Source organism: Hyaena hyaena, unplaced genomic scaffold, assembly GCF_003009895.1.
Source record: "Hyaena hyaena isolate Hyena2069 unplaced genomic scaffold, ASM300989v1 scaffold_452, whole genome shotgun sequence".
NCBI classification, from domain to species: domain Eukaryota; kingdom Metazoa; phylum Chordata; class Mammalia; order Carnivora; family Hyaenidae; genus Hyaena; species Hyaena hyaena.
In genome coordinates, this window is record NW_024081085.1 from 169,512 (window position 1) to 192,045 (window position 22,534).

The 22,534-nt window shown below is 37.5% G+C and overlaps 1 protein-coding gene across 3 annotated transcripts in view; it reads right to left on the minus strand.

Annotated features, from left to right (window-relative positions):
- Positions 1–22,534, minus strand: part of CPQ (carboxypeptidase Q) — a 386,524-nt gene that overhangs the window by 160,032 nt on the left and 203,958 nt on the right. For all 3 annotated transcript variants that reach the window (XM_039253463.1, XM_039253462.1, XM_039253464.1), the window contains one exon: positions 11,237–11,444. In XM_039253463.1, the coding sequence (XP_039109394.1) occupies positions 11,237–11,444 (208 nt within the window). The remainder of the gene's footprint in view (positions 1–11,236; positions 11,445–22,534) is intronic.

Genomic DNA, 22,534 nt, shown 5'->3' on the forward strand with positions numbered 1-22,534 from the left:
TTGGTTATAACATGTTAATTTCTACCTGATTGTTGTAGCAGAACCATAGAGTGAAAAATCCTGGGGAAAATCCAGGTGTTCTTCATTAGCTATTTCTTGGCCCTACTTTGAAGTTTAAAGTTTTCAAAACACAGACCCAGACAGTTTAGTGAAGTAACAACACAGGGAGGTGGCTATGTGGGATAATCTGGACTCCCCTTTCACTAAGGATTTATACAGTACATTTTTCGTTTTAATTTTGAAGTAAATATTTCAAAGTTTTGATTGCTTTCCTATCTTCTTAAATCACCCACATGGAACTTAATCTCTCGCGGATTCATTGCTCTTAGGAACAGTAGTTGCTACATTATTTAGATAACAGAGTAAGTTCTTCGTGAGATCCTCACACTCCAAATGCTATGATTTTGAGTTGGGAGTCTTCATCTTGTCTTTTATTTGGAGTTCCTAAAATATGCCTTGCTGTGACACACTTTTATACTTTTTTGTATACGTTTTTCTCTTTGCCCAGAACACCTACTAATAAATTCCTTGACCGTCTGTTAAATTCCTCCTTATCTGTCTTGTGTTCTTTGATTATTGTATTAGTTCACCCCAAAACCTAGTGGCTTAAAACAATACATATTTGCTACCTCACAGAGTTTTGTGGAGGTTAAGAATTCAGGAGCAGAGGAGCTGGGTGGTTCATTGTTCAGGTTGTGTTTTAGAGCATCCTTAAGGCATTCGTTCTATGCTACATTAAACCACAGGGCTCAGGGCAACGACTAGAGCAAGTTATTGAGGAATCAAACTTTGAATCTTAACTCCCGCTTATTCGACGTGTATCTAACTTAAATAATTGACTTTGAATCTCACCTTCTTCATCTTTAAAGTGGAAACTGTAGGGGTGCCTGGGTGGCTTAGTCGGTTAAGCATCCAACTCTTGATTTTGGCTCGGGTCATGATCTTGCAGTTTCATGAGTTTGAGCCCCACATCAGGCTCTGTGCTGGCAGTATGCAGCCTACTTGGGATTTTCTCTCTTCCTCTCTGCCCCTCCCCCCACTCGTGCACTAGCTCTCTCTCTCTCTCCCCCCCCCACACAAAACAAACAAACAAACATTAAAAAAATTTACATTGGAAACTGTAATAATCAGCCCTGTTGTCAGACTTAAATGAGATAATACAGATGAGAGTACATAACAAACTGCAAAATACTGTACAGTACATTTGTACTGAGCCAGCCAGGATGCAGTGCTGTGGGCCCTGAGTCAGTACAGTAGACTCTGAGTTCCAGAATTCACTGCCTACTTTACTTAGCCACCATGCTAAATAAATAGTCCCTTTACTGTCTCTCCTCTTTGCTCAGAATACTTCCCAAGTTAGTAACACAAGTTCTACACAGAATAGGTATTCAACAAGAATTTGTTCCTGTTGATTATAACACGGACAATTGTGCTGATTTTCTCTCCATTTGGGGTAAAACATGAAACTCTTTAGATACCAGTACCTCACAACCTAGAATAGAAAAAGACGAAGAAGTCCAGGATGATGACTTGTCAAAGAGTACAGGTTCCAGGATAGAATAAGCTTGTGTGTGCTCCTAGCTCTGCCACACAGAAGCTTTGTGAAATTTGTGATCTAAGCCTCAGTTTCTTTATCTGTAGCAGGATAACAGCATTGCTTACTTGACAAGGTCATGGTGAAGATTAAAGGAGAAAATGCATGAGAAGCATCGAGAATACTGCCTGTCACATGGTAAACACTCCATAAATGCAGATTATTATTCATTTTGCGATTATTATTAAAACGCTCCATTACTAATAAAAGAAAGGTGCTTAAACCTATGAAAGATGGCATCATCTTACTTGCAAGTACCATCTTGGCCTCTAGGATGACTTATTGAGTCCAGGAAAGAATACTCTCCAAGGTTTGCCTTGTCTACCTGGGTGGCTATCTATCTAAAACCAGCCCGTCTGGCTTGAGCTATTTCCATTTGCTGTCTTTATGAGCCCAGAGGCATCCACAGCTCTGAGCACATTTCAGAAATTTGAAAAATAAACAATGAAATGCCTCATGCTTGCCACACATGTATTTTTCCTCCCATGATTTAGGTTGGCTGGTTCTACGCCATAAAAAGTTTATAATAAGAAAGGAAAAAAAAAAGAATGAAATTTGCCAGCTTCAAACTCTTTAACCCCACCCCCTAAAACTTCCCAACTCAAGGTTAAGATGTGAACAAATGTTCCAACCAATATGTTCATGAAAGATTTAATAATTACTTTGCTTATGAAAGTTTAAACAGCTGCTTAAGTTAGTAAAAAGGCTCCCACCCAGACAAAATAACTTGCTGTACCCATGAAGAAGGTTTTACAAATCAACAGACTACGTATACAGATGAAAGGCAAAACTGCATTTGCTACACAGCCTCCAATTAGTCCATTCTGTAGGGCATGATTTTGTGCACCAGGTCAATCAGGTTTTGTTTATTCCTTCAACAAGGGTCTTGACAGCATCAACATTGAAGCTGTTTCCAAAGGGATTGTTGAGCTTTTTGATAATTTATTAAAAAAAAAAACACATATATACATGAAATAGGCCATGTGTTTTTCTTTAGGTTATTTTACAGCATAACCCCATGCACACAGGGTTCATTATCAGATGGATTTGGAAATCATAGGAATCACACGACATTCCTTCAAAGAAAAAAAAGAATAATGCTACTCTTTGGGCTTGTATACATACTATTCCTCTTCTGGAACATTCTCTATCCCAGCCCCACCCTCATCACCTTTAGCTTGGTTAACTCCTCATGGTAAACTACTCGTATTGTAGGAATAAGTTTGACTTCTCAAGAAAGGCTTCCTTGACCACGATATTCACCAGTGAAATAAGCCCCCACTGTACCATGTGGCTGCCATCTTATGGCCCTTATCTCCTTCTTTGGCAGTTACCTGTTCACTGGCTTGTCTCTTCTGCCCCAAGTGCTGTGTGGGCAATGAGACACAGCCAGCACACAGTAGGAGCTCAATACATTCTTGTACATGTAATGAATAAACTTCCCTTATTATCCAAACTGTACTTTTCCTTCTTCTTCTCCTCTATATCTAAACTTTAACAATTTCCATCAATTTTATTTCCCAAGTATTTCCTGAATCCTTCTCCTCTTTCCTAACACTATGTCAACTGTCTCAGTTCCAGTCCGATTATCTCCTAGCTAAGTTTCAGTGACTTCCTACTGCCAACAGGACAAAGCCCCAGCCTTGCACATGACATGCCAGGGCTGTGCCCTGTCCCTCCAATGTGCCCCTCCTGTTTCTCAACTCCTTGCTTTTGTGTAAGTTCCATCCTTTCCAGGCTATTATTTATTGAGTATCGGAGAGGCAAAATGACCTACCAAGAAAACATATGAGGTAGGATTTGAATTCTATTGGCTATGTTTCTAACTACAGTGAGATACTGCCCACCCGACACTCCTGCTCCAACCCTCGTGCCAGACACATACCAGATACTCAATAAATTTGTGTTGTATTAATGAACAAATAGCTTTTCTAAGTGAATATTAAAAAACATCAAAACATAAGCTATCCAGTGGATCTTATGCCTCTATCCTACTGTTCCTCAAAAAGTTCAGGGAATACTACAAAACTACCTCTTAAAAATTCCCAGAGTACACTAGCATAGTAAAGGTTTAAGAAGTGCCACAAAAAAAGGAGATTATTTGACTTTTTCAATAGAAGAGTTGCTAACTGTATTTGAACACAGAATATTAAACAAATGAACAAAACACCTACCAGCATTGTCAAATAATAAAAGGGCTCCCACTACCTCATTACTAACAGCATACACGGTGTACCATTAGTCTGTTGATAATCTCCAAGTATTTTCTTTTTTCATAATGGAATTTTAGGGCTGGAAATGACCTTTGAGTTTTTTTAGATGGAGCTCCTCATTCTATAGCTGAAGGATTGAGTGGGCCGAGGTCACTCAGCTTATTTGTGGCAAAAATAAAACCAGAACCAAGGCCTGGCAACCCCCACATTGTGATCCTTCCATTACTCCACACCAATGATTCCCAATCTGAGATGACTTCTGTCCTAGACATTTGGCAATGTCTGGGGGCATTTTGACAGTCATGGTTATACGGTGTGGGGCAGAGGCCAGGGATGCTGCTAAATATTCTACAGCACATGGTACAGACCCCCACAACAAAGAATTATTTGGCCCAAAATGTCAATAGTGTAGATGTTGAGAAATCCTATCCTACACACACACACACACACACACACACACACACACACACACACAGAAAAAGTGAGCTCTCCAGTTAACAAACTAGAGCTTTCATCTCAGTGTTTCCCACAAGCCTTCATAGTGCTGCATTATATTTGAAATAATACTTTATATGAAAACTGAAATTGTTCTTTGAGTCTATGAAAATAACTACTGTAGGAAAAAGGTATGTATAAAAAAACAATTTTGCTTATCAAGGTTTTATCAAAATGGGTTTAGATATCATCAACCAAAAAAAAAAAATCTGGAACACTCTTCTTTTCCATAAATTCCCTCAGAAGATTTCTGGAATATATTAACATTTTTAAAATATTGCATTTACTAGGCAAAGCCTCAAAGTAAGGTCTAGGAAATCACTGAGGAGCAAAAGAAATAGACCAGCCCCAAGGGTCAACACTGGACAATCTGTTACCATGGGAGAGTCTCTCCTACAGGCGCACCAACTCCCTCATTTCAGGTAACCTGGCCTCTTAACAGGTCAGTTTGAGAACAACTCTCCTCCTGTGTTTGCTTGTTTGAGTGAGATACCCTGGAAGCATCATAAAGTAAGGGTGGGGAAGGACTATTCAGGCTATATGATATCAGAGGAGGGTCCCCCCTACACTGGGCACTACACAGAGGATGCCCACAGGAAGCCCCTGCTATACAGGAAAGCAACTTGCTCTCAGGAGTACAGGTTCCTCACTGGGTAAATATACTATGGTTAGGTGAAATGTTGTTATTGGGGAAGGTGGTCAAAGGGTACACTTGAGCTCTCAGCACTATTTTTGCAACTGTTTGTGAGTCTAAAATTACTACAAAATAAAAAGGTGTTGGTGGCACCTGGGTGGCTCAGTCGGTTGAGCATTCAAGTCTGGATTTCAGCTCAGATCATGATCTCACAGTTCATGAGTTAAAGCCCCGTGTGGGGCTCTGGGCTGACAGAGCAGAGCCTGCTTGGGATCCTCTCTCTCCTTTTCTCTTTGCACCTCCCTCATTCATGCTCATGCTCCCTCTCTCTCAAAATAAATAAATAAACTTAAAAAATATTTTTTAAAAAGTTGCTAATTTTTTTAAATGATGTGCCTGGTAGTCGACCTATTTTGGCTTTGTCTGTGGTCCTATTAAAACAGAAACACCTAACTTCCTGATTGAGGGCAGCGAAGGGGTATGGACAGGGGCACAGGGGAACAGGGTATCATAAAGAGTCATTAAGACCACAGAAGTGATTTCAGCCATCAGATCCTGTTCCAAAGTGACAAGGAGCCTAAGAGGGATGAGACTCAAGCAAGACTTGCCTGAGAGATGACCCACAGAAGAATGGACATATCACTTGGGGTTTTCCCAGGTGATAATGCTCATGAGAGCTTTCAGAAACTGGGACAGCCAGGGACGAGGTTTATGAGAGCTCCTTGGACATAGGAAAGGGATGTCAGGAGAAAAAGCATGAAAGGAAGACAAAAATCTCTCCCGTGTAATGATTTGGTAGGGACAGCGCTGCCTATACGGATTCTATCCAGCTGAAGTATGGTCAAGCACAATGGGATGTCTTTAGGGTTGAAAGAAATGGGGGTCAGGAAATCTGGAGTTGAATTCCAGATGTGCTATCACACATTTCTGTGTCCACTGGGACAAGTCACTTACGGATTTAATATTCTCATCTGAAAATCAGGGATTGGTATGAGATTGCTAAGAGCCCTACCTCTCTGTCTCTGACCAAGACTACTTAGTGTCAGGATAACCTTTATTGATGTCACAAAAATAAAACTTATTCATGGATGGCGACAAGTTTCCTATGAATTTTCCAATGCAAACTAGTTCCTTAATGAATGGGGAACAGACATAATATTGTTATTTTAGCACAAGAAAGTATCAGCTCAGAAGCCAAAGTGCTCTTGTTCTCACTCTTGCAGACTCATTCTCAACCATGGGTGGGCCTCAGAGTACCATGGTTTCTCAGAAATAAAGCTGTCTGAGAGAAAGGAGTTCTGAGACTTACTGTCAGAGCTTCTAGAGGACTGTATTCTGCCTATTAAATGCATCTCCTCAGTGTGTTCAAGATCTACTGAATTCTCTACAGCATGCCCTAATCACAGCAGAGCAGTTTCTGAGAAGGTCAAAGTGCTGAGAGAATTCTAGGCTTGGAGGAGCCAAAACATGCCACTGTGGGTTGTTCAGGAAGATGGTAGAATTAATGTGTACAATAGCCCTACTCAGCCATTTTCACATATTGAAACCCAATAAACTATTTGTATTACTGGCATTTTTAAAAGTCTGTTGTTGGTTAATTCAGTACAGGCTTATGGCTGAATTATGCAATAGTATTTTGTAGAGTATTAATGCTTCATCAATCACATACATGCTTTTCTAGAGCTGAAAGTCACCACACCTTGTCCCTGGTTCTTGGGCCAAATCAGAAGGATTTTTTTTTTTAATGTGTTAACTACTTTTCTTTCATTAAGGTGCTGTGAACAAAAATGAGATGTAAGAGGTTGTTCTGGGTATAACATCGAAGAGTGTCCATTGGTCACTGTGTGAGTGTTAGCACATCTTCAAGTCACCCAGGATGTTTGGACTGCAAGCAGACTAATAGCTGGAATAAATCCTCTTCTTTTTAGAGATAACTCCATTGCAACGACTTTGCTCAGCATGTGTCAGATACATTAGTCAATCTTAACCAGCACCATCAACATTTATATCACTGTTGCCATTACAGTAATCCCTCCTCATCCATCGGGGGCACATTCCAAGATACTCAATGGATGCCCGAAACCACAGATGGCCTCAAACCCTATATCTACTATATTTTTTCCGATACAAACATACCTATGACAACGTTTAACTTGTAGATTAGGCACAGTAGAGTATTAACAACAACAATACATAGAACAATTATAACAATATATTGTAATAAATGTTATGTGAATGTCTGTCTCTCTCTCAGAATACCTTACTGTACTATGCTCTCTCTTCTTGTGATGATGTGTGATAATAAAATGCCTACATTATGGGATGAAATGAGGAGAATGACATAGGCATGTGATGTAACCCTAGGCTACTAGTGACCTTCTGATCATCTGTTTCCCACCTCTGTTGACCAAAGGTACCTGAAAGTGTGGAAAGCGAAACTGCAGATAAGGAGGGGCTAATGTACTGATAATTAAATCACTGATACTGAGCGATTTTAGGAAAGTTTGCCTGAGTTTAGGAGAGCTAGACTCCCTCACCACCAATGAAAAGATAGTTCTTAGTTGGCATTTGAATCTCCATCATAAATATCCTTCCCTTCCTTCATTCTCATTTTTTGCTCATTTATGAACAGTACTACATAATTTCCTCTTACCTATAACTGCCTTCCATTTAACCTGCCCAAATCCTTCCCTCTTTGTATCTTTTCCTCTGTCTTCTGCTTACCTCTGATTACTCATAACTGAGTATTTATCTTTATCATAACCTTTATCTTATAGGGAACAAGAGAGGGGGCCTCACGGCCGGGGAACACCATGTGGAGAACAGTATTGTAAGATAGCTCTGAGCTACACTGCAAAAATACAGAAATAGAGGAGAGATTAGAAGAAAAAAATCATCGGAGGGAGAGCAAGGGCCTGAATTAGGACAATCATGACAGTAAAGGCAAGACAGAACAGATTTTTTTTTTTTTAATATGCTGAAAGTAGACTTAGTAGGATGTGGTACCGGCTGTAGAACAGTGATAAAGAGGAGAAAATGAAAACTAACATGAAGTTCTCTAAACTGGCTGACAGGTAAATATGGTTCCTTTCACAGAGATGAGAAACTAAGGCAAGTGATCAGGTATGAGGGAGTTGACTTGTTCCGGTTGGGACACGCAGAGCTGCATTTAGGAGTGATGTCCAATATGCCAGTGGATAATCAGTGTTCTGAAGGCGGCAGGAGAACGTCTAGATTTTAAGGATTAAGACAATTCTCCAACCATTTTCTCCCTCATTTCCTCTCTTCATTTTACTGAAACAAAGTATGTTTTTGAGATGCTTTGCCGAGTCCTGAAATAGGCATTAGTGAAAAGTAAGAAGAAAAAAAAAGTAAGCAGAGTGTCTGCTCAGGGCATTTGCAAGCTCTGGGGGGAGCCGACCCGTAACAATGACATCATAACAGCACACGGAGCCGGGATGAGGTGAAGGTTACCAGATGAAGCTTCTTGGAAGAGATAACATTTATCAGGGATAGACTGCTTACTCAGGTTCCTTAATTTACCTATGTCTGGAGGGAACAATACATGTTTTCTGCTTCCCTTCATGGTGTGGGCAGCCCCTGTGGTTTCAGGCAGACTATGAGGCAGATGCACCCCCCTCACCCACCCACCCAAAAAAAAAAACCAGTCACATGGACTTCACTGTGCTCATCCACATTCCTTCTGTGGAAGTAATACTATAACTTCTTTGTGGGAGAGCTTCCATTAACCTTCTACCTTGTATATCTTGGTAACAATATACTTACAACCAACTTCTGGAATGCTATGCAACACTGTGGTAGAGGTAAATGTTTAATCTAAGTCTTGGGACCTCTCTGGAATCTACCCAGCTAGAGAAGAGCCTACTCCCACAGAAATAAACGACTGAGGCATCTTGATGGTGATCAGAGTGCTTAAAATTCAGGCTGGCCCAGCAATTCCACTCATAGGCATTTAGCCAAGGAGTAATGAAAACAACGGTACACAGAAAGACTGCACAAGAATATTCACAGAAGGTTTCTCATAATAGTCAAAAACGAGGAACTACCCAAATGTCCAACAATAGCTGAATGAATAAACAAATTGTGGTATATCCATGCAATTAAATATCACTCAGCAGCAATATAAATGAATGGACAATTGATAAAACAATGTAGATGAATCTCAAAAGCAGTATGCTGACTGAAAGAAGCCAGACATGAAAGACTACACATTCTGTGCTCTTAGGAAATTCCAGAGAAGAAAAAACTATAGTTCTAGGATGTGAATCAGTGGTTACTCTGGGGCAGGGGAGTGGAGGTGGAGATGGACAGCAAAGGGGCACAAGGCAGTGTTTGGAGTGATGAAAATATTCTCTATTATGACCATTGTAGTGGTTACATTACTGCATACATTTTTCAAAGCACACTGAATTGTAACTTAAATTTGGTAAATTTAGGTAATTTTACTTCCATAAAGCTGATTTTGAAGAAAAAATAACCATGCCAGACTGAGGAGCAGGACTGAGCATTCCCACCTAGAAGATTCCAGGGAACTCTTCTTACTTTAATGCTTTACCTCAGACCTTGACGCCTCCTGGCTGTTTCAGACTAACGCTCCCAATAACTCACACTCATCTTGCCATCCAGCCTAGGAGCCAGAGTAGCCTGAAAACCCAGACAACTGATCACAGCTAATCCGAAACCCCTCCTGCCCTGTACTGGCAGCCTTAAAAATGGCAACACTTTTTCCCAGTAGATCCTGCAACTACTGCCTGGAACTGCACCTGGTAAGGGTTACATGTTAAGGAGTCTGACTGCTTCATAGCTGGAATATAGACTCTGGATTCTTCTGTTGTTATCCATTCCCTAAAGGGCAAGGGACTTGTTTGTTTGCTTTCTTAACATTTGAAACAAGTTTCTCTACAGCTATTTGACTCCCTAGGGTACCACTGAGATCTTGCTTTTCCATTATTCCTGTGGCTACAAGCCAAAAGCTGATGTACACCCATGTCCTGGAAGAGATTTGGGAAGAAAGAAAAGGGTCCCAAACATAAAACAAACCTTTACTACAGCAGAGCCCTTAAGTCTGGGAGGGGTCCTGAGTTGAGACATGTACGGAAGGTTTGTTTCTCTATCACTCACTATTCACTTTTCCCTTCATCCCATTGATTTCCATAAGCAAAATCAAGTCTGAAATAGACTACTAATAGAGGAAATTTCTACCAGATACCTTACTAAACTATGGGGGGCTTTTTTTGTTTTTGTTTTTTTTGTACACTTGATGCCATAGGAAGTAAACTTAAATTCAGTGAGTGCCCATGTTGTGTCAAACACTATGCTGACTATTTACTATGCTAGGCTAATTGAGTTCTCACAATAATCCTGGAAAGTTACATATACCATCCGTTCTTTGTGGTGAAGTTCTCTAAGACTCAGAGAATAAGTAACATGCCAAACCTATTTAACCTTCAGCTAGCATAGAGTCTGGATCTGTCTCTAGTACTATTTGATTTTCAAACTTTGCAAGGAAAAAAATATTTCTGGAAATTATTGTGGTTTAAAAATTGGTTTAGAGGTACCCGGTGGCTCAGTCAGTTAAGCATCTGATTCTGGATTTCAGCTCATGGTTCCTGAGTTCCAGCCACACATAGGGCTTTGTACTGACAGGGTGGAGCCTACTTGGGATTCCCTCTCTCTCTGTTTATCTCTCTCTCTCTCTTTCTCTTACTCCCTCCCTCCCCCACACATGCTGCCTCTGTCTCTTTCAAAATAAATAAATAAACTTAATTTTTTTAAGAAATAAAATAAAACTTGGTTTAACATTTATAAGGTCCTGGGTTTCAGTCCTTTCCGAGCCACTAACTAGCTGTGTGGACTTTAGGCACCTGAGCTACCTTCTATGTTAGTTTCCTCACTTGTAAAATGATGAAAATAAATCCAACTTTGCTAAGTTTTGAAAGAATCAAATAACATAATCCATACATACAATAAGCATAGTAACTATTAGCAATTGGTATGATCTCAAATACTAGCCTGGCTCCAAATGAAATAAATACAACATATATACAAATAGTGCCCTCAGCTATTCAGAGGTTGAGTTTCCACACCATGGATCCTATTCCACCCTTCAATTTGTTGTAAAACTTTTGGTGGGGGGGGGGGAAGTATATATATATAAAATGAGTTTATAACAACCATCTCTGTAGATTCATATTCTCTCTTTCCCTGAACCACCTATTAAAACTGATTCTTGACCATGAAACTGTCCTCTCAGACAGCCCATACATTTCCTTTACTTACCTGCTCTGGATACTTGTTGCCAATGATCTCTGCTACGGTATTGAAGGAATCAGCATTCGGGTAGTTCTTTGCCCCCATCTTCAGCTGAATAACAATTCTGTTCCCACGAGAAGCCATTCTTGACATCATTTCTGCATCTTCCACTGTAATACAGGCTGTTGGGATTTTTGGCACACCATCCTGATATTCCTGAACACCTGTGTGAGGACTTGAGAAAATAAGGCACCAGGTTACCTTAAAAGTAGTAATGGACCAAAAGTATTTAAGTGTGTGTATTTGACATTTGACTCTCGCTGATCTCCATTTGCATAAGAGAGATATGATGGGTGGGCAATACTGGATTATTTGCCTTTGATGTGAATATAGTTTTTCTTTTCAGTAAAAACTAACTTAGAAACCTTAATTTAGTAATCATCTCATTGAAAACATTACATAAAATTTATTTTGATAATGTGATGATCCTTTAAAGTTGCAAACTGCCTCAAATTCAAAAGAATATTAACAGTTCCTTGGTGACCAAGAGGTGAGTGAACACATGTGTTCGAGGAGACAAAGAAAGCTCTTAAGTCCCTTAAAGCTGCAGACCAGAGGACCCACACATCTGGAGGAAAACTGCCCACACACATCCAGCTCTCTGGTCACTGATGGCTCTGGGGATGTTGTCTTCTCACTCATGCACTGAGAGGTAGAGCACTTTTAAGGAAAACTAGAACAATGGGACATGCTTGTGTTTCCATGAAGAGAAGTGCTGAATAAACCCCACTCCCTGATGTTACTGCCACTAGAAAGAGACAACTACTACAATTTTGGCACTAAGAAAGAAATATTACCCCTATGGTCAAACCTTTTCCTGCTAACTTCCAGGCGTTTCTTAGATTACTAAAAACACTTGTAATTGGTGTTTCTATTTGTCTCTTGTTGATTGAACCTCTATACCTGCTAATTGAGTTTATTAAACTCATTTTCTGAAATTCTTTTTTTCAAACTGACCCTTTCTGCTCATGAGGCATGACTCTAAACCCTCCCAAACCACAGCTCCCTCAGGACCAAGCAGGCACAGCTCTGAAGCGTGCACCACACCCTATCAGTGCATTCCCATCTGCATTCCCATCCCACAGGCTAACAGCCTCCCTTTTAAAAGCAATTTTTCTTTTCTTATTTCCATGTTTGTCTCAGGTTGTCTCAGATTTGCAGAAAAAAATCTTTCTCCTTTTCTCAGCCACAACACATTTGTCTTCTACAGAAGGGACTCCAACCTCCACAGGCATAAACACAATGATCCACTCTTATCACTGTTTTCTTGCCGTGACTGCATTGTTGTGACAATATGTCAGGTGGCTGTTTACTTAATTAGAGAAATCACATAGCAAAATGATTCAGAACAGAGATTCTGCAGCAGGACCATCCAGGTTCAAACCCGGGCTATGGCATTTATTGCTAATTGACCTTGAGCAAGTTAAATATATTTGCTTCAGTGGCTTCATCTATAAATAAAAGTGATAATAATAATATGTACTTAACTCACAGAGTTATTTTGCAGATTCGATAAATTTATATAAGTGAATCATTTGCCATGAAACACAGCACTCAATAAATGCTAAATATTTGTTTTGTTAACTTGTCTATTACATGATCCCTGCAGAGAGACACTGTCTAATTTCAAATCCTTAGAGCCATCTTAGCACATCCCTTATGAACATTTCTTAAATGTTGACTGACAGTGTTAATCTTCATCAAGAAAGAGACAAAGGACTGATAAACTCAAAAGCTGTAATACAGAAACCCTGAATCTGAATTCCTGCTCTGGAATATGCCTAATCTACTCTAACTTCTGGTTCAAGGTGGGCTGTGAGGTCACATAACCTAGGTAAAATCCTGGTTCTACCATTTTCTACCCACATGACATGAAGCAAATTAGATGACCTCTCTGTTTATGAGTTTTCACATCTGTCAAGTGGAAAATAACATTAGTATTGACTCCATAAGACTGCTATGGAGACAAAAGATATAGTACATGTAAAGAACTTAACACACTATTTGACACATTGTAATTATTTAGTAAACATTAACTCTTATTATTTCTTCAGTGCTAATTTTTCCCACTGAGTTGGTAGTGACTAATGACCAAAAGTACTTTGGAACATGTAGGAAGACAATCTCAATATTTATTGTTTGGATTACCTTACATGATGTCTGAGATTCAACAAACTTTCCTTGTTCTCAGACTCTCTTACTTAAGAGGAAGTCAGTATAACACTTCACAACAGTCTCTCTTTTTTAAAGTTTTTATTTAAATTTCAGTTAGTTAACATACCATGTAATATTGGTTTCAGGTATACAATACAGTGATTTGACACTTCCATACAACACCCAGTGCTCATGACAAGTACATTCCTTAATCCCCATCATCTATTTCACCCATCCCTCCACCTATCTCTCCTCCAGTAACTCAGTTTGTTCTCTACAGTTAAGAGTCTCTTTCTTGGTTTGCCTCACTCTAGCTCTTGCTCTCTCTCTCTCTCTCTCCTCCTTGCTTATTTGTTTTGTTCAAGTGATGTTTCTAAAGAAATTTGTACCAATAAGTTACAGGTAAAGTGGGGACAGCAAGTTAGGCATGTACCTAACATGGTTCCACTGAGGAAAATAGCACTGAAAGGCATCTTCCAACTATGGTTCTGAATTCAAAATATAAAAGCCTTACAATTTGTTTCTGCAATTAAGAATGTCCCCCAGTGGTGCAATAAGCAGCACTATAGTGTAGTAGAAGTAGGCAGAATAAAGACTCAACACTTTTATTTGGAGTACTGCACTTTTGCTGTCAATTGTTCTATAGGGAAATGATCAGCATTAAACAACACTTTTCTGTCCCCAATTATAACCCCATCTGCAATTAACAATAGCAAAGGGCAAACTATATAGGAAGCCATAAAAACTCAAAACAATGACATTTAAAAATTAATACCAATTCTTTATAAATGTTTCCAAAAAATATAAGAGAAGGGAACATTTTCCAACTTATTCTACAAGGTCACTATTACTGATATCAAAACCAGACAAAGATCTCATAAGAAAAGAAAACTACAGACCAACATTTCTTATAAATATAAATGCAAAAAAAAAAAAAAACCTATTCAACAAAATACAAGCAAACTGACATCAGCAACAAATGAAAAGGATTATACATCATGACCAAGAGAGATTTATCACAGAAATGCAAGGTTGGCTTAACATTCAAAAATCAATCAATGTAATTGATCATATAATACAAAAGGACAAAAAACACATGATCACCTCAACAGATGCTGAAAAAGCATCTGACAGAATCTAACACTCCTTCATGATTAGAAAAAAAAGCTATAGTAGCAAGAGTGTGGTGCTGGTATAAGGACAGACATAGATCAATAGACTAGAATTGAAAGTCCAAAAATAAACCGTTAAAAGAATGGTCAACTAATTTTCAATAAGGGTGCCAAGACAATTCAGTGGATATAGAAAAATATTTTCAAGGAAATAATTCTGGGACCAACCAAATAACCACAAGTAAGAGAATAAAATTGTACCCATATATCACAATATATACAAAAATTAATTTAAAAATTAATCACAGACCTAAATCTAAGAGCTAAAACTATAAAACTTCATGACCTTGGGTAAAGAATTGTTTCTTAGATACAATATTCCCAACATTTGCAATGACCAAAATAGATAGTGCATTGTATATTTAAAAATTATAAATGTTAATATTAAACCTTTCTTTTCACAAATATATAGCTTCAAATAAGATAAATAAATCCAAATTAAAGTTACTGGAAGAAGCCATTGTAAAGATTCTGGGAAGACAGTGAAGTAAACCTGCCCTGTAAGAAATGCTTCAGGCAGTCCTAGAGGATGAAAGGACACTGGACAGTAACTTGAAGCCATATAAAGAAATAAAGGTCTCAATAAAAAAAATAAGTGGGTAATTATAAAAGCTATTTTTTATTGTAACAATGGTTTGTAGCTCCACTATTTTTGTTTTCTAAATGATTTAAGAGACCAATACATTTAAAACCATCATTAAATTATGTTTTGGAAAACATAATGTATTGAGATGTAATTTTGCAGTATCAATGACCAAAAAACCTGGGGGTAGAGCTGAAAAGGAGCAGAGTTTTTAGATGTTATTGAAGTTAAGATGGTATAAATTCAAATTAGGGTACTATAACTTTAGGATGTTCAATGTAATCCTCGTGGTACCCACAAAGAAAAAGCTCTAGAATATAAACAAAAGGAAAGGAAAAACAAATGTAAATATTCCACTACAAAAAATCAGTTAAACACACACACAAAAAGATAGTAACACAGCAAATGAGGGAAAACAAAAGAGCTGAAGGGAATAAAAAGAGAGCAAATAGCAAAATGAAATAAGACCCTACCTTAGCAATAATTACTTTAAATGTAAATAGATTAAAATCTCTATTCTCACTAATCTTCCCCCCTTCTTCTCCCCCACGGTCCTGTGGTCCTCCCTTAAGTTCCTCCTAATTCTCATATACATGCAAACATATGGCAGCTGGGGGAGAGGGAGGGAAGCAAACCATGAGAGACTCTTGAATGCTGAGAACAAACTGAGGGCTGATGGGGGTGGGGGGAGGGGAAGGAGGGTGATGGGCATGGAGGAGGGCACTTGTGGGGATGAGCACTGGGTGTTATAAGGAAACCAACTTAACAATAAACTACTAAAAAAATAAAATCTCTATTCTCTAAAATAACTAAAGATATGTTTCATGAAAAGTATCTTCCCTGCCCACAACAGAACGAAGTTAAAAAAGAACAGAAGGCAAATGAAAAAGTTACAAATTTGTGGAAATTAAACTGCACACTTTTAACCAGCCAATGGATCAAAGAAGAAATCGTGAGAGAAATTATAAAATATTTAGAGATGAATGAAAACAACAACATACCAAAACATACAGAATGCAGCAAAAGCACTGCTAATGGAGAAGTTTATAGCAATAAATGCTTACATAAAAAAACAGGAAAGATTTCAAATCAACCACCTAACTTTACAACTTAAGGAACTAGAAATAGAAAAAGAAGAACAAACTAAACTGAAAGCTAGTGAAAGAAAGAAAATAAAGATTAGAGGAGAGATAAATGAAACAGAGAAAGAAAAGCAACAGAGAAAAATCAATGAAAAGATTTGAAAATCAATTTGAAAAGATCAACGAAATTGACAACCTTTAGCTAGATGAACTAAAAATAGAGAGAGAACAGTCACATTACTAAAATCGACAATAAAATTGGGGACATTCATTCCTAACTGATTTCACAGAAATAAAGGATATAAGAGAGTATATGAACAATTATATGCTAACAAACTGGAAAACCTAAATGAAATGGACAAATATATAGGAACATGAAACCTATCAACTCCAAATCATAAATACATAGAAAATCTGAATACATCTGTAACTATTAAGGAAACTGAATCAGTAATCAAAAATCTCCTAACAAGGAAAAGCCGTAGACATGATGACTTCAACAGCAAATTCTACCAAAAGAATAATTAACATCAACCCCTCTAAATTTTTTTTAATTAAAGAAGAAGGACTATTCTCTAAGTCATTCTATGAAGCCAGCCTTACCCTAATATCAAAGACAGGCAAAGACACTACAAGGAAATAAACGATAGATCAATAACCCTTAGGAACATTGATGTAAACATCCTCAACAAAATACTAACAAAAAGTAGCATATTAAAAGTATTATAAACCATGATTAAGTGAGATTTATTCCTGGAATGCAAGGATGGCTTAACATACAAAATTCAATGTAATATACCACATTGACAGAATTAAGAGGGATAAACAATACGATCATCTTAAATAATAAAGAAAAAAACATGACAATTTCAAGACCCTTTCATGGTAAAAACACTCTAAAAATAGTAGGAAATTGCCTCAGTATAATAAAGCCATATATGAAAAACCTACAGCAAACATTTTACTCAATGGTGAAAAACTGAAAGCTTTTCCTCTAAAATCAGGAACAAGGCAAGGATGATAACTTTTGCAACTTCTATTCAACACAGTACTGAAAGTTCTTGCCAGAGCAATCATGCAAGAAAAAGAAATAAAAGGCATCTAAGTTAGAAAAGGAAAAATAAAACTATATTTGTTTACAGCTCATGTGATCTTATATGTAGAAAACAGTAAAGATTCCACACAAAAAACTGTTAGAACTAATAAATGAATTCACCAAACTAACAAGATACGAAGCCAACAAATAAAAATGAGATGCATTTCTATACATAAACAATGAACAACATGAAAAGGAAATTACAAAAACAATTCCATTTACAATAGTTCAAAAGATTAAAATACTTAGGAATTAACCACAGAGGTGAAAGACTTTACAATGAAAACTACAAAACATTGCTGAAAGCAATTAAAGAAAATACAAATAAATGAAAAGAAATTCCATGTTCATGGATTAAAAGATATATTCTTGCTACACTTAATCTTAGCCAAAAGGCTGAGAAGTCACAGAAGACTTATAATGTTAAGATGTCAATACTCCCCAAAGCAATCTACAGCTTCAATGAAATCCTTATCCAAATCCCAAATATGTGCTTTGGAGCACTAGAAAAACGTATCCTGAAATCTATATGGCATCTCAATAGATCCATCATAGCCAAAATAATCTTGAAAGAGGAGAACAAAGCTGGACTCACACATCCTAATTTCAAAACTTACTGCAAAGCTACCACAATCAAAATAGTGTTATACTTGCATAAACATAGACATATAGACAAATGGCATAGAATAGAGAGCCCAGAAATAAACCTTCAAATATGTGGGATTTTTGACTTTTCAATGGGGAAAGGGCAGACTTTTCAACAAATGGTGCTGGGAAAACTGGATATCCACAGGCAAAAGAATGAAGATGGATTCTTATTTAACACCACATACAAAAATTAACTCAAAATTGGTCAAAGGTTTAAATAAAAGATCTAGAACTATAAAACTCTTAGAAGAAAAATATAGGGCAAAAGCTTCATGACATCAGATTTGGCATCAGTTTCTTGGAAATGACACCAAAGGCAAAGGTAACAAAATAGACAAATTAGACTCCATGAATATTAGAAAATTTTGTGCATCAGATGGCAATATCAACAGGTAAAAAGGCAACACACACAACGGGAGGAAATGCTTTCAAATCACATCTCTGATAAGGGATTAATGTTCAGAATTAGTAGAGAACTCCAAAAGCCGAACAACAGAAACCAGACAACACAATTCAAAAGTGGAAAAAGACTTCAATAGATATTTCTTTTTTTTTATGCCAAGGTATTTTTTTTTAATTTTTATAGTTTATTTATCTTAGAGAGAGACAGAGCATGAGCAAGGGAGGGGCAGAGAGAGAGAGAGAGGGAGACACAGAATCTGAAGCAGGCTCCAGGCTCTGAGCTAGCTGTCAGCACAGAGCCCGACGCGGGGCTCGAACCCACGAACAGTGAGATCATGACCTGAGCAGAAGTCGGACGCTTAACTGACTGTGCCACCCAGGCGCCCCATTAGATATTCAACAAAGAAAATATACAAGTGGCCAATAAGCCCCTGAGAAGATGCTCGATGTCACTAATCATTAGGGAAAGGCAAAACTAATGAGATACCACCTCACACCTATTAGGATGTCCACTATAAAAAACAAAAACAGAAAATAACAAGTGTTGGTGAGAAGGTGGAGGAATTAGAGCCCTTGTATGCTATAATGGAGTATGTAAAATGGACAAACTTTGGAAAATAGTATGGTGGTTCCTTAAAAAAATATATAGAATAACCATATGATCTGGCAATATCACTTCTGGGTATATACCCAAAATAATTAAAAACATGATCTCAAAGATATATTTGTACATGCATGTTCATAGCAGCATTATTCACAATAGATGAAATGTGGAAATTACCCCAGTGTTTGTCAATGGATGAATGGATAAACAAAATGTGGTATATACATACAATGGAATATTATTCAGCCTTAGAAAGGAAGGAAATTTTGACATAGGCTACAACATGAATAAAAATTGAGGGCATTATGCTAAGTGAAATAAGGAAGTCACAAAAGACAAATACCATATGATTCCACTTATATGAGGTGCTCAGAGTAATCAAAATCACAGACACATAAAGTAGAATGTTGGTTCCCAGTGTCCGGTGGGAAGTGGAAAATGGGGAACTGTAGTTTTATGGGCACAGAATTTCAGTTCTCACCAAAATCCAATATTGCATAAACTATAGGGAAAAGTGTATATATATATATACATATATATATGTATATGTATATATATATATATTCCATGCTGATGGTACTATTACACTTGTGTAATATTTCTAGAATGTGATCCCAATATGTAGCAAGAACTATAAACATTGTAACTTTGCTTATTCTGCTTTGGAGAACAAACTCATTGGCAACATTATAAAAGTAGAAAAAAAGTTATATTAAGATGTTCCCTGCATCTCTGTGTATAAATCTAGAAACAATCCATTAGAGGTAGCAGGGAAATGAAAGACTGGCGTGGCAGGTAAGTAGCCAAAAGCAATATATGGAAACATGTAGATGAAATAATGTTAACTTAAAATAAAAGAACTGAACACAGAACACACATGATAAAAAAAATTGAACATGAATCCGGAGTGATGTAAATTAAATTAATATCACTTGATTGTTTGAGAAACTACACTCATCCTGTGAGACTGTAATCATGTGAACTGCAGCATTACCAAAAAACAGAATTAAATTCTTTAAAATGTATGCCATGGACTATAAAATAACCTGGAAGCAAAACCTGAAGCTATCACAGTAGCAGTTTGAATCCTTGAAATACTAGGTCACAGGCATTTGAGCACCTGTGGCAAATTAGCAGAAAAATATCTGTCGAAATCTTCTTTTCTTCCACCATCAATTATATGAAATGCTTGCAGCTGAATCCTTCTGCAGTGCCGGTCCATCAATGTGCCATCCAGGCAGAATTACAAAGCTAATATTTTCTTGCTGTCAATCGCGTTTGTGTTCAAGGACTCTTCCCGTGCACCTGGTAGTGTTCTAACTGTTTATTCACATTTGTGTACATCTTCTCAGCCTCTGAGGCAATAGGTACACTTTAGTCATCTAATCTTTAGAAAAGTTATATGAGATCTCTTCCCCACAATGATATAGAGGGGGCACAGAATTAATTCAGAAAGGCCTGACAGGAAATCAGCACTCAGTTACTTCAAAGGAAGAAAAGAGTCTACAAACAGCAACTGTGCATCATTATCCATTCCCTTAAAGTAAAAATGGATGCCTTGCCCTTTGATTTAAAATTTTCTTCCCCGTGGCCTTTTTAAAGCTTAATTTTGGTATTCGTCCCCCGCCCCTTATTTTTAGGCACCATAAAAAGGCCTTTACCCAAGTAGTGGAACCTTAAAGCCTACAGATTTAAGGAAAAGTGGCACTCTTATTCCAAGGGCTCCTAAAGCATAAACCCTTCCATCATATCACAACACACCATAGAGAGAAGTTAAACATTTCCCCCAAAAGTAATGATAATAACAGCTAGCACTTACTGCGAATACACTACAGGGCTGGTCGGTTCTGAGTGTTTTACATGCATTAATTCATTTACCAGTCACTGCAACCCTATGAAGTAGCACTCATTGTCCCCACCTTAGAACTAAGGAAATCGAAGTACAGAGAAGATAAGCCATGGTCTCACATCGAAAGGCTCAAAAAGTCAGAACTGAACCCTGACAGTCTGGCTTGAGTCTGTGTTCTTAACCCATATAGAATCTATATTATATTGCCACTTACCACTGTAATACAAATGATGACGATTTTGATGATGGTAGTGGTAATAATGATGATTACTATCAACAGCAATAAAGACATTACTATCTATTGAATACTTAAGATATACTGAGCTAAGCAATTTCATACATTATGTTATTTAATCTGTAAATCAATTCTGAGATAGATGCCCATATACCCATTTCTGAAGGGAACTGACCAACACAGAGTTCATGAATAGCTCAAGTGCTCTGGGCAAGGAAGAGTGAATGCTGAGACTAAGCTTCTCTTTCCAGATTCAAGGGAACCTATTCAAGCCACATAGAACCTCTTAATCTTTTATATTCCTTCTAATGGGCAGACTGAGAAAAATGATATACTGTGATGGAAAGCACTTGTACTGTGCCTGACTGATAACTTGTGGCTTATACATGGTAGTTATGATCATCACCACCCATATTTTATACACTTCTATACTGAAGAATCACAGAGCATTGTATTTATTTGTATATTTTATACCTGTTACTCATCATTTATCTATCCTAGACCATCAACTCCATAAAAACAAAGACATTATCTTTTTTCCTTTTATGCACCCAGTGTTATATCACAATTTTTAGTACAGAATATGTACTCTGAAAACACTGAATTTTATAACCTTTGACATCAACTTTCTCTCATCATAGTATTATCTCCAAGAACTTTATTTCCAGTTTTCTCCAAACTTTACTATTTCTTAATCATGTATTATGTATCAGAATCATATGGCGGTTTTGCTAAAACACAGATCATTGGGTCCAACATCCAGCATTTCTGATTCAGTAGGTACGAAATGGGGCCAAGGAACATGCATTTCTAACAAATTCCCAGTTGCAGATATTGTTGGTCCCAAGTGTTAGAGAGTTCAAGCCGTCACAGGAAGAGTTTATTCAAAAATAGGTGCTTGCCAATGGAAAAAGCAAATTCTAGACAGACTATTCATTGCTAAAGAATCTATCACAAATATATAAAAGGCATGTACTATCTATAAGGCATGAATACAGGTTCTATGAAAGAATCACCTCTGCTCTCAAGGAAGTGAGATTATTTGGGATGATAGTCTTTTCATGAAGAGTGTGACTACAGAGTTTTGGACTTAATGAATATAGTAACAGACCTACCCAAATCCACATAACAAAAGGGGTGTTAGCTCTCCAAAGCTATCACTGCAGGGGACTGCAGAGTTATTGCAGTAATTGTCCACTGTTCCAAACATTTTTGGAACTTTTCCCTCTAAAATTGCCTTCAGAACATTTTGGCAGCCTTCCAAATAGTCAAATTGGAGGTGAAATTAGGTATTTTAAAATTAGAATTGATTTCTGGAAACAGCCAAAATATGAACAAAAACACCAATGATGTAGAGTCCAAAACCAAGATATGTTATAAAAGAATGAAATGAATTTTTAAAAATTTATTTAAATTCCAAGTTAGTTAACATACAGCGTA